This window comes from Dichomitus squalens (assembly GCF_000275845.1).
Source record: "Dichomitus squalens LYAD-421 SS1 unplaced genomic scaffold DICSQscaffold_4, whole genome shotgun sequence".
NCBI lineage: Eukaryota > Fungi > Basidiomycota > Agaricomycetes > Polyporales > Polyporaceae > Dichomitus > Dichomitus squalens.
In genome coordinates, this window is record NW_006766886.1 from 579,384 (window position 1) to 591,170 (window position 11,787).

The 11,787-nt window shown below is 57.4% G+C and overlaps 4 protein-coding genes across 4 annotated transcripts; all 4 read right to left on the reverse strand.

The window, feature by feature from the left end:
* Window positions 1-265: 265 nt before the first annotated feature.
* Window positions 266-5,323, reverse strand: DICSQDRAFT_178270 (uncharacterized protein). The gene is made up of 8 exons (XM_007362374.1): window positions 4,940-5,323; window positions 4,796-4,874; window positions 2,396-4,740; window positions 1,951-2,334; window positions 1,535-1,888; window positions 1,275-1,481; window positions 999-1,222; window positions 266-941 (listed from the first exon to the last, which is right to left on the reverse strand). The coding sequence occupies exons 1-8, from the start codon at window positions 5,231-5,233 to the stop codon at window positions 605-607; spliced, it is 4,224 nt and encodes a 1,407-aa protein (XP_007362436.1). The 5' UTR covers window positions 5,234-5,323; the 3' UTR covers window positions 266-604.
* A 675-nt stretch (window positions 5,324-5,998) lies between these two features.
* On the reverse strand, window positions 5,999-6,614 carry DICSQDRAFT_166805 (uncharacterized protein; the record flags this gene model as incomplete). The annotated part of the gene is made up of 6 exons (XM_007362375.1): window positions 5,999-6,119; window positions 6,176-6,246; window positions 6,303-6,325; window positions 6,381-6,440; window positions 6,494-6,513; window positions 6,571-6,614. 6 exons carry the CDS (start codon window positions 6,612-6,614, stop codon window positions 5,999-6,001), a joined length of 339 nt encoding a protein of 112 aa, XP_007362437.1.
* Window positions 6,615-7,074: 460 nt separating this feature from the next.
* On the reverse strand, window positions 7,075-10,224 carry DICSQDRAFT_80230 (PRMT5-domain-containing protein). The gene is made up of 12 exons (XM_007362376.1): window positions 9,878-10,224; window positions 9,718-9,803; window positions 9,256-9,616; window positions 9,033-9,199; window positions 8,780-8,965; window positions 8,646-8,723; window positions 8,545-8,588; window positions 8,361-8,483; window positions 8,129-8,307; window positions 7,832-8,077; window positions 7,543-7,742; window positions 7,075-7,473 (listed from the first exon to the last, which is right to left on the reverse strand). Exons 1-12 carry the CDS (start codon window positions 10,167-10,169, stop codon window positions 7,093-7,095), a joined length of 2,343 nt encoding a protein of 780 aa, XP_007362438.1. The 5' UTR covers window positions 10,170-10,224; the 3' UTR covers window positions 7,075-7,092.
* Window positions 10,225-10,409: 185 nt separating this feature from the next.
* On the reverse strand, window positions 10,410-11,509 carry DICSQDRAFT_178272 (ankyrin; the record flags this gene model as incomplete). Its single annotated transcript, XM_007362377.1, has 6 exons — window positions 10,410-10,898; window positions 10,951-11,078; window positions 11,128-11,183; window positions 11,247-11,289; window positions 11,345-11,363; window positions 11,432-11,509. 6 exons carry the CDS (start codon window positions 11,507-11,509, stop codon window positions 10,530-10,532), a joined length of 693 nt encoding a protein of 230 aa, XP_007362439.1. The 3' UTR covers window positions 10,410-10,529.
* Between the last annotated feature and the right edge of the window lie 278 nt (window positions 11,510-11,787).

Sequence of the window (11,787 nt, forward strand, 5' to 3'; positions counted from 1 at the left end):
ATCGAACCTGCGACGTGTCTAGCCATGGTCTGGGTGCGCTGGAGATTGCCGAGAGGACTTGCGAACTTGATCGACGTGCGTCATGCGTCGCCGACTCTGCTCAGCTCCATTCCCAGCTTGCCATGGCCGGGACAAGAGGATTGTCTCAGGGACCGCTCTGTCCACAACAAATGAAACAAGTTTAGTCCGTTGTGGGGATCACGCCGAGGTGAAAGCTCGCCTACGGTGTACGTATGGTACGAGAGCGAATAAATTGGGTGTTTGCTGGACGGAAGACACAAGTGACCCTACTAAGTTGCGTGTCCATGATTGGCCACAGCTGGCGCGGCCTCCTCCCCCAAAGCCTCACCCAGGACCACAAGTCATCGTAAGAGAGCCGATAGCTTGAGCTATACTCGAACCAAGAAAGAATGCATTGATTGGATCGACAATGAATGAACGAACGTAGGACGAAGTAACCACAGCAAGGGTGAAACTAGGCGGGAGTGTGAGTGGTGATTATACCGGAGCAGTATGTGTGCGTGCATATGTATTGGCAAGATAATGAGGTCATAAATTCGTTACAGTCGTGAAGCAAAAGATCGAACATTTGCGGAACCCCAAATTACATGATAACGCACCACTTCCCTTTGTTCTTCTTCTCATCCACGTTGCCATCGACGGGGGTGGCAGGGGGGGCCTCGACCGCGGGAGACGCCACAGGCGAGTCGCTGGGGCTCTTAGCGAATACGCCGGTGGCGATCTCCAAGGAGGCGCGGCCTTCCTCAGGAAGCTTAGTCGTACTCGAGAACCAGCCACCGGGGAAGAAGCGGGAGGACGTTGTCGACTCGAGACGAGCACGAGGGTTAGATGGGGACACTTCCGCAGGAGCTGAAGACTTGGACTGGTCGATCTGAATCTGCTCGTTCTCGTCGACGACAGCGAGGAGGCTAAGACTCGGTCTGTTGAGAGCACTATCAGTAGTCATTCTCCAAATGAACACGGCAGAGACTGCTCACTTCGAAGAGACCTTCCTCGGCCCTTCATTGGATCCTTCGGTGGCAGGGAAGCTCACGCTCTGGCCGTGACCATTGGTCGTAACATCGGGCACAGGCTTCACAGCTTGCTCAGCAGATGTAGCGGGCTCCTCGTCTGCGCCGACATCAGAGGCAGGACCTTGTCTCGTGACGGAGTACGAAGGTGTCCAGGCGAGAGGTTCCTCCCCATCACGGTTCTCAGCGGGCTGAAAGATGGCTCGTAAGAGGATCGATGTGTGAAGTAGGGCAGCCACATACCTCAGTATGAGTGACGGGAGCCGACTCCTCAACGACGATGGATGGCTTCTCATGCTGCACCGGTGGGAGAAGATCCTCAATCTCCCCAAGCTCCTTCGTCGAAACAGAAGGAGTGCCAAGAGGACTGTTGCCTTGATATGTAACAGAGTAGGATGGGGTCCAAGGGGACTTTGGCCTATCCGCTGGTACAGTCGGAGGCGTCTTCGGCTAGCGGGAATTGAGCACTGGAGTGACAGCAGGCGAAGGCACAGCGAACTTACCTCCGGGACATCTTCCGCGGTGTCAGTGACGATCACTGGCGCAGGCGTCTCCTCTATCTGTTCAGAAACCGCAACGTCGGGCTCGGTGACCTCAACAACGGGCTCGGGAACCGCCTCGACGGGCTCAGGCGCTTGAGATACTTCCGACTCAGCCAGAGGAACAACCTTCAGCTCCTCCACAGAGACAGGGGACGGCCCATGAGATACCTCTGCCTCAACCGCAGGCTCAGGAAGCGACACAATCTCCTTGACATCTGCGTCCTCAGCCGTCTGCTGAGGCGTACGGAGAGGACTGGAACCTTGGGAATTGACGGAGTACGAAGGAACCCAAGTGGACTTCGGCGCTTCCTCCAGCTGCACACAGCGTATGAATGAGTGTACGTTCCAACCACGATGTCGAAGCCTCGGGGACGTACCTCAACGGCTTCGACTTCCTCTGTAGCAAGTACCTCGATAGCAGGCGCCTTCTCGATAGCTTCGACTATGGCTTCCTCGACAAGTGGTTCCTCCGGTACCGCCATTTCCGGAACAGCTTCCACTTTGGCGGCTTTTGCCGGCTCGTCAATGTCTTCCGTCGGAGCGGTAACCTCCGCAGTAACCTCCTCAGCCGGAGCGGGCTCGGGCTCGGCAGCAGGCGCAGGCAGTGGCTCCTCAACGACCTCTTCCGGCAATGGCTTGGGAGAGTGATGCGGGCTCGTTCCCTGGGAGCTGACAGAGTACGATGGCACCCAGGAAGGCGACTTCGGACGATCGACTGCCTCTTGTGGAGCAGCCAGCTCAGCAGCGGCTTCTTCCTCAGGCTAAACAAGTCGCGCATACAGTCAGTGAACTTTCAAAATAGGCTCATTCGAATGAGCATACCTCGGCGGTGACCTCGACGAGAGGAGTTGGCACTGCCGCTTCCTCAGTCGCAGGAGGAAGTTGTTCAAGCTCCGCGATCTCCTTCTCTTCCTCAGCATCGTTCGCACCCGGACCTTGGGTAGTGACACTGTACGACGGAGTCCAAGGCGACTTGGGCCTTTCCTGGAGCGAAGGAGACGGCGACGGGCTACGCGAGAACGCGACAGGCTCAGCTACGGCCTCGATTTCTGCGGGCTCATCGTTGACAGTATCGATGGCGACCACCGGAATTCCAACTTGAACGGGGGTCTCCTCAACAGGCTCAACGGCTTCTGACTCCTCTGCAACTGCGACTTCTTCGGTGGCAGCGACGATTTCAGGTTCGACTGCAGCATGTTCCACAGCAAGGACTTGCTCGACAGCAGCATCATGTTCCTCCTTGACGTCCTCGACGACAACAGTCGCATCCTCCACAATCGGCACCTCGACCTCTGTTGCAGGCACCTCGATAGCGGCTTCCTCAGCAGCAGCAGGAGTAGTAGTGATCTCCTCAGCCGGAGCTGCTTCCTCGACCTCTGCAGCATGGGCCTCCTCCGCTACGGCAACCTCCGCTGTAGACATAACAGCAACCTCTTCGAGCGATTTCTCGACGGGGGCAGGCTCTTCGGCGGGTTCGGCCTCAGCGTCTGCGACAGTAGCCTCCTCCGGCGCAGCAACTTCTTCGGAAACAGGGGCGGGCTCCTCGGCAACCGCAGCTGGTGTTTCGTCCACGGCAGCAGCCTCTTCCACAGCCAGGATCTCCACAGAAGGAACTTCGGCCACAGCATCGACTGATTCATCGACAGGGATCACCTCCTCTACAACCGCCACCTCGACGGGCCCAGCGTCCTCGGCTATAGCCTCTTCGACAATCTCCTCGGATGCGACGGGAGGGGGCTCCACTTCCGCCTCTGGGACATCCGTAGTCTCAACAATGGGAGCCTCGGATGGTGCGGTCTCCTCTAATACAGGGGTATCATCTGCAACGACAGGATCCTCAGCGGAAGGAGTTTCTCCTGCCTCCTCGGCGGCAGGCTCTTCTGCTGGCGCCTCCTCTGTGGCAGGGAGGCTCTCGACGACTTCCTCGATGGCGAGGACTTCCTCAGCCTCGGGTTTGCTCGCTTCGTCAGCTGAAGCATCCGCCTGCTCATGAGCGGGCTTCTCCTCGGGCACTCCGGTCTCGTGAGATACCTCAAGGGCATCGGGTTCTTCAGCGACCACTTCCGGCGCAGACTCGGGAACGACTTCGGGCTCAGGCGTAGGCTCCTCGACGGCAGCGGCCTCGGACTCTGCAGGCGCGCTCTCGATGGCGTCTTCGACAACCGGAGCAGGGCTGTCCTCCGCGTGCTCAGCGTCAGGCTCTTCGACAGCGACTTCAGATTCCTCAATAACAGGTGCCTCCTCCGCAGCGATCTCAGCAGCGACTGACTCCTCGGGAACGGCGGCCTCGGCAATGGGCTCAGGCTCGGGCTCGGGTGCGGACCTCTCAGCGACAACAGGTGCAGAGGTCTCTTCGACGACGGGCTGCGACTCAGGGGCGGACTCTTCAGTTTCGTTTGGCGCAGCGGTCTCCTCGACGACGGGTACCTCCTCAGTGGCTGGCTCCTCAGCAGCCTCTTCGACGACAGGAACGGTCTCCTCCAACGCGCCGGGTTCAGCTGCGGGCGCAGGGGTACCTTCATCGGCAGTTGCGACAGCAACAAGAACCTCGTCGACTGGCGCGGGAGACTCTTCTTCAGCGACAGCTTCTTCAGTGGGCGCAAGCTCCTCAGCGGCAGGCGTCTCCTCGACCACTGGAACTTCCTCGGTGGCGGGCGCGGGCGCGTCCTCTTCGACTGGCTCCTCCGTGGGGACGGGCGCGTCCTCGGTAGGCGCGGCGACTTCATCAGCGACGTTTGCGACGGCGTGCGTCTCCTCAGGCACAGTCAGCTCATCAGCTGCAGGCGCCTCAGTCACAACCTCTTCTGCCACAGGAGCGGGAGCGTCTTCGACGGCCGGAGCTGGCTCCTCTGCCTCATCCGACGGGGCCTCTGCGGGAACAGCGCTCTCTTCGGGGACAGATGCAGCCTCGGTCGTGGTCTCTTCGGGCTCTGGGACGGGAGCCTCGGCTTCAGTGACAGGTGGCTCGGCCACCTCAGTGGGAGCAGGAGCAGGCTCTGGCTCGGATTCGTGTACAGGCCCTTCGACCGTCTCGTCGGAGGATACCGCGGGATCGGTCGGTTCTGGAGCAGTGGCCTCCGTGACAGGTTCCTCTCCCGTGAGAGCGGCGTCCTTGACGACCGGAGATGGTTCCTGGGGAGGCACATCTTCCGCTGGATACTCTCCAACTAGTACCTAATCAGTCCTGCAATGCATTGACACGAGTCGCAAGAATACACGCACCAGTAGCAGTGTCAGCAGGCCCGGCGGGGACAGAGGGCTCCACCTTGTCGTCTGCCACGTCCTCCGCAACATCATCTGCCTGTATCGTCCAAACGAGCGATTTTGAGCCCATGAAACGCAGTATGGGTGGATATACAGACATACCTCGGGATGCGCGTCCGCCACAGACACCTCGGCACCTTTGTTCTCGATCGCGTCATTCTGTGCGCTAGCTGCTGCCTCTGTGGTCACCTCCTCGTCTGTGGGCTCCTGTGCGCTGGCATCAACAGCGCCATCTTCCTCTTGGTGAACACAGTCGTGTGCCGGAGTTTCTGTCTTACTGAGCGCGTTCACGACTTCATCCAAAGCCGGGTCGACGTCAGCGGTCGCAGCGGGACCTGCAGATGTCTCGCTGAGGAGATGAACAGGCTGCGCTGGCTCTTCGAGAGCAACAGACATTGGGGGAGTGGGTAGGCTGTGGAAGGACGAGAGAGATAAGCCGGAGTGGCTGTACGAGCTAGGAGGCAATAGTGGCGGGAGTGCTCACGCGCACTTCCCTTCCAACACAGAACCAGCAGAAAGCGAACAATCCGCGCTTTTCCTCTTTGCGTCAATCTCAGATCCCTTCTTTCCCACCAACGACGCGCAAGGCACGTGATCGTATTTGCACCATAACAGGCAATTTCTTCCTTCAGCTCGGCGCGTCCGACCGGCGAATCCAAGGCCCAATACACATAACATCGAGATCGCATACACTGGAACAGCGGTATGCTACAACACGACATCGTCCACTTTCTCTCGTAGATATAGTCTGTAAGTGAACGCGCGCCGTTACACGGCAGCTCAGCCAAGTAGAGCTGCGCCCAGAAGGCCAAGCAGACCTGCAACACCGATTGTCCCCACACCGGACGGCCCGACGGCAGCATTGCTGCTAGCGCTGGATGAATTCGCAGAGCTCGTGCTTGAAGGATGCGCCGAAGTACTAGTACTCGCACTGGAGCTTCCGGCTGCATGAGCCCCTGTGGGGGCTGCGCCAGAGCTCGTCCTATATTCAAGCGGTCAGTTGCCCAGTCATAGTGCTATCCAGAAAATTTCGTTACGGGTTTGGCGCGATGGCAGTAGTTGTAGGCTGGTTAATAGTTGCGGCCGATGACACCTGACTTGAGGCAGCTGAAGAAGCTGGAGGGGCCGACGCTGTGCTTGTGAGGCAGCTGCAGCAGGTGATCAATAGGTTGGACTCGCGTCGACATGCAGGGATGGGCTCAACCTATTGTCCGGTCCGGGCTGCACATTCTGGATGTCCGAATAGGCTACCGCGCCAGTCTTGTCTCTGAGCTCCGTCGTACTGGACCATACGATTGTGAACATAGTTGTCAACTGCTATGGCTATGTGCGTCTCACAACGAGGTGCCCGAGGCCAGGTCAACCGTCCAGGTATACGAGTTACCATTCTGAATGGGAAACTGTCTGATCTGAGGTAGCGGGTATAAATTCCATGTGAAGCTCATATGACCAGTCGGCAACATACCGCTTGGGCCGAAGGTTGTCCCCCTATGATCATAGTGTCGTTCAGATGCGTTTCCCGTCAGGGTCCAAGAGCACATACCCGGAATCAACGAGAGGTAATATGGAGCCTGCCCCCCAGACCAGGTGAACTGCACAGGAACTGACATGTCGATAAGCGGTCTGACAGCCCCATCGACAGCATATGCTGCTCACCACATTCAGTAGGCCCCGATCTGCATAGAGTAGGTTCAGCATACCGACCACAAGCTGAACCCTTGCGGGAGACGTACAGAGTATTAATCATGAGATTTCCAGAAGCTGAGGCCTGAGCCATTGCCAGGAGGCAAGCTACCAAGACGGTGATGGCAGTGGTGAGCAGCATCTCAGTCCGACGTCAAAGGGTGCAGGGAATGGGGTCAAAGGAGGGGATCGTCTCGGCAACCCAAGGGGAGTAGAGTGAGCGTTGATATAGTCCGTGAGGCGGTCTCTGGGGAGTGGTTGGTATTTGACTAGAGCCGACAGCGTGAAGGTATCCGAAGTCGCGGCGGAGAATGAACTGTGGCAGGGACGAAAAGAGCAGTGCGACAGAAATGGCGAATACTTTGCCTATTTTGTTCACCGCCGCACCTTCTTACCATGTGCGCCCGAATAGCGCCAAACCTGCGTCCTAAGGCCCGAAACGCCGCAGCATGCAAAGAATGCTATTGTCATACATTGAGCAACATCGCAAGTAAGCAAAATGCCACATAAAATGAATGTGACGTGCGCCGACTGCGCTACATAGCAAGAGATACGGCACCTAGATGTACACATCACAGACCAATCCAACTGCTTTTGCCTCCAGCGTTGTGCAGCGCAGTCTGACTGATCTTCACGAGGCTCACGCCCTCCTTTTGTCTGTCTTCCGCCATGCCAAATGACGCCCCACCGCTAGGCACTTGCAATGTCAAATGAGGCACATCCAGTAGGGGACTTGTCACCTGGATGGGGGTGCTGACGAGCGGGCTGAGGAAGCTGCTGTCCGGGGACGGACTCATCGGCGACAGGGAGTCCTTCCAGATGGGCGATGATACAGAAGAGCTTGGTACGGGGAGGAATGCTTCCGCGTACCACTCGTACCATATCTTGCGCGCGTCCGTCAACCGCCACAGCGAGACCGTCAGCTCTGCATCGGCGGGGAGGTACAGCGGATCCTGCGGAGCTGCGCGTCAGTATTGGGGTCGGGGCTTCCCAGAACAGCCTTGGGAAGGCAACAAACATACCTTGAGCGGGAAGAAGAGCGGGAACCAGCTCAGCATATCCTTTGATATCAGCGCCATCCGCTCTGGATGAATGCTGATGCCGACGTTTCTATACAGCACGGCCTCGAAATATCCACCGAACCCGTGAAGGACGCCAGCGTGGGGGATGTGGAACGTGAGCTTGGCCGACCTGACGTTATGGCTATTCGTCAACGGCAAACCTGCAAGCGTTGAGCCAAGCAATCTGCGTAAGCTTCAACATCAAGCGATACTTGTCAAAGGGAAGATGGTGAAAACGTTGCAGGCATACCTTGCTCTGTCAGGGCTGCATCTTTCCTTGGGTGCTCGAACTCCCAACATTCTTGTATCCGAGGGCCACACGTCCCGCTAATACCGGTCCCGTTGTCGCTCAGGATGTTGATCGCATGGAGCATGACCACATATGGTGTCTCGGATGACTTCGGGTCCTTACTCGCCCTCGTCTCGTTATAGAGCTTGGAAGAGGAGAGAGGCGCGATGTATGCCGTGTACGACGACGGTATGGAGATGCCGTCCGCTGCGTTCCTTCAGCTTGACGTCTGACAGAACGAGTCAAATGAAACCTTACGCTTCAAGAACCTCATCGCACCGTCGAGACATTCCGGGCTGAGCTCATTGTCTCCGAATGAACCCAAGAGCTCGCTGACGAGGATGTCCACCTTCTCCGGAACTTTTAGGGTGCGCATGTCGCCGTAGAGCAGCGCCACCTTCTCGTCGCCCCACTCGTTGCGGTGACGCTCCTGGAGGCTGCGTACTACCCCTATCAATGAGCGCTCACAGAACCCTGCCGATCGACTTACGTGACATATGCGTTCGGGTTCTTCTCCACCGCGTAGACGAAAGCTTCCACCTTCGCACGCGCGATAGCCTTCAGCGATCGAGCTACTAGAGGCCCGCGCCCCGCGCCAGCGACGCAGATCGTGCTGCGAAAGATGAGTATGTGCCACAACAGCACTCACACCGTCGTGCATCACATCTGCTCACATTTTCTCAGGCTTCTCCCAGTCTCTCAGGGCGAGGTAGATGGCCTGCAGGTGCATGAGAACATTAAGTGCGCGCAGCGGTGCGACCCTGCAGTATCGTACCTCCTCGTAGTTCCGGTACTTCACCGGATCTTGCTCAAACGTCTGGTAGGTGATGCTTTGCAGGTTATCCATGAGCGGCTGAACAAAACCCGTTGAGCCAGGGTCAGAGGGCGCAGAAGATGCATCGGGCTTACCTGCAGCGGGGCCTGCAAGTAGTCTTGGTAGCCCTGAGCGAAGTGCTCGACCGTGCCCGCAGTCGTGGCAGCCTTCACGAAGGAACTGGTCTTCTCAAGGTGCCGGACATACTGGAGATAAGCCAGCTCGCCCCCTCGAGGGTGCTTCTTCGCCCTTGTTCCGGAAAGGATCACGGTCGGTTGCAACTAGCGCGTAGATTCAGGCTTGTCAGCGAACTCTAGCCGTCCATGCCATCGAGACATATGAACTGACCTTGAAAATGTCCCGAATGAAAGACTGCGTGCCCTTGGGCAGAACAGGGTACCCCTTCGCGTTCGCAATAAATGTTGACGCCGGTAGCCACAGATATCGGACCGGCTCAGCGAGCCACTGGTTCAGCACGGTTGACGATAACGGCAAGGGTGGAGTAAGATCGAGAGCTGCCGCGCTTGAATCAGTTCCGCCGCGGACGTCCAAACATAACACGCGTACTAACTCAAGGTCAACCTCGGGTTATATCCGCATATTGTCCGTATGGTGTCCCACATCTCCCAAGTCGTCAGATTTGACTCCGGCGGAGAGCCAACAGCCAGATCATTAGACGACGCTGAGGAGAAACGCGAAGTGGACGGCTCCACCGGAGAGGGTACTGGGGACGGCGAGCGTGAAGGGACTTGCACCACGGTGACCGCGTCGTAGATGGGTATCTTGACGGAGAACTCCATGTATGGTACCGAGCTCAAACACGCGTTGATCGCACGAGCGTACGATCCGACTTGGATACGGTTATTTGGAGTTGGGAGGATTGCACATGGTGCGTTCAGGTAGGACGCAAACGCAAGCTCTTGGTGAAGGGCCTAAGGGTGACAATGGACATGGAATAGGGTGAGCGACGTCAGCCCACGAAGTTCCGTGCATCCTGCGAAGCCGAAACTTAGGGGAGACTAGAGCGACTCACAATCTCAGCGTCATGGCGAACCCAGTCATCGGTCGCGTCAAGTTCGAGCCAGTCCGAAATCAGGGGAATGATGCACTCGGCCTCATCTAGACCACACACCATGGTGCGCCATTCCCGTCAGACCGTCTCCTGTGATGAAGAGCGCACAAGGCAAACTTACCTAGCCGGGATACCGTCACTTCGTCGCGAAAGAACGCGGGCTTGGATCTCCACGCCTCGGCGCGCTGCTCGATCTCCGCGAGCGTGTCCTGCTCCTCGTCTGGGTTGAGGATGCACAGCTCCCTCCAGCGTGCCTTCCACTTGTCGGTCGTAAGGGGCACGCAGATCGTCTCGTAGCCATCCGTGCGCGCGTCTGTCACGGCTCGAAGGACGGGCGTGTCGTCTCCTAGGTCGTCGCGCTGCGAGAGTACGTTCAAATCATCATGCGTGTGGTGGGCACTGAAGACAGGCATGTCGGACAAGAATTGCCCAGGCTATCGCATCGGCGAATGATGGAGCTGCACAAAGGTGAGTGGGCGGTGGCTTTAGATTGTCCTTGCAGTAGGGGCGACCAGTAACTTGGTGGCGGCGGCGATCTGTTCGCGATCTGTGACCATCTAATCATTCGAAGTAGTAGATAGACGCTGTATCGATTCTACGGTACGATCAGATCGACCTCGTCCATGGCTTCAATCGGTGGCACTCAGTATTTCATTCAACTCTAACGGCGCCAGCATAAGGTGCAATCAGACGGCAGCGACCAAGCCGCATAGAACCCTACTCGTAAGGTAACGTAATCCCGCACCCACGCACCCAGCGGAAGACCTCCGCGCTCAACCTCCCTCCATCCGCGGCCGCTTCGCGTCCTCTCCGTCTCTCTCTTCAGGGCCGTCCTGCCCCGCAGCATCCGCGCCCATTCCGTACCCTGTGATGACGCCTTCAATCACCGCCCTGCCGACGATCTGTCGCAGCTCCTCTTCTGGGACTTCCCTGCCCTCTGCCTGAGCACGCTGGATGACGTCTTGCACGGACAAGAGCAGCGACGAAGTCAGGTTCTCAGACGCCACGTTTTGCGCGTGCTGCGAGGGCTGTTCGTGTGCCTCTGCGGGAGCTGTTGCCCCATCCTCGGCTGTGTCACCTCCGACACTTCGGAGGTAGGCGGCCACGGCAGGGAACTCCTCCCCTTCCAGGTACTGGGCAGGCTGGGGGCTTTGTGAGCCGGTGGCGGGAAATGGCTGGCGCAGATGTCCTCACCGATAAGCCTTCCGAGTTGTGCCGATTGACGACAGCACCACGCTCGACAAGAAACCTGGCAGTGTCGATGTTCTCGACCACATAGAGCGGTGTGTCTCCGTCTTCGTCGGTGACATTGACGTCGCCGCCTGGGGAGTCATGGTCAGGAAGGTGTCATCCTATCTCATGGTGACCAACCTTGCGATATCAGGTATTCGAGGATGTTCAGGTGTCCGTATGATGCCGCAGCGTGCCTAATGAAGTCATGAGCACGCACATCGGAGGTCATTCCCCAATATGAGTCTTCCGATGCTCACATGGGGGTGTATGTATTCTCATCAGGTACATTTGCAGATATTGCTACAAAGATGATTTCAATGTTCCATGTCAGACGAATACTGACAATCTCACAAACAGTGTACTTCTATTAGTTCCTGCGGGGTAAGGAAGTCGGTTGAGCCCTAGAACTCGATAGGGGTAAGACTAGCATTCTAATGCATACCCTCACGCGTTCTAGATCGCCGTCTCCAGCCGCGATCCAAATGTTCTTTTCATGTTCTACGTTAGTGGAGACCGGCATGGTGGTAGACGTATGTCTAAAAGTTTCAGCAGTGCTCCGTCACAGGCGCCGGCGAGGCCGACAGCTTCGACCACGTGATATACCATATTAGGATATGACACTGATTGATTCTCGTGCCCGGTTATTGCCTAAGTCTGGCCCAGTCCTGTAGCATGCACACGGTCTAAACCCCTGGATACATATACACGAGCTATGGAAAGGAAAGTGTCAAAAGTGAGCGTATTTGCGAGTAGCCACAGTTGACCCAACGACCCGCCATAGCGAGCGTTCCCTCATTC

Excerpts from the sequence above, each read along its gene's own strand:
- DICSQDRAFT_178270 (XM_007362374.1), bottom strand. The coding sequence starts at position 5,233 with ATGTCTGTTGCTCTCGAAGAGCCAGCGCAGCCTGTTCATCTCCTCAGC. Across the intron at positions 4,741-4,795 it reads GCCTGCTGACACTGCTACTG|TTGGAGAGTATCCAGCGGAA; the intron begins GTGCGTGTATTC and ends ATTAGGTACTAG. Across the intron at positions 942-998 it reads CCGAGGAAGGTCTCTTCGAA|ACCGAGTCTTAGCCTCCTCG; the intron begins GTGAGCAGTCTC and ends TGCTCTCAACAG.
- DICSQDRAFT_80230 (XM_007362376.1), bottom strand. The coding sequence starts at position 10,169 with ATGCCTGTCTTCAGTGCCCACCACACGCATGATGATTTGAACGTACTC. Across the intron at positions 9,200-9,255 it reads TAACCCGAGGTTGACCTTGA|CTCTCGATCTTACTCCACCC; the intron begins GTTAGTACGCGT and ends CAAGCGCGGCAG. Across the intron at positions 8,589-8,645 it reads AGTACCGGAACTACGAGGAG|GCCATCTACCTCGCCCTGAG; the intron begins GTACGATACTGC and ends ATGCACCTGCAG.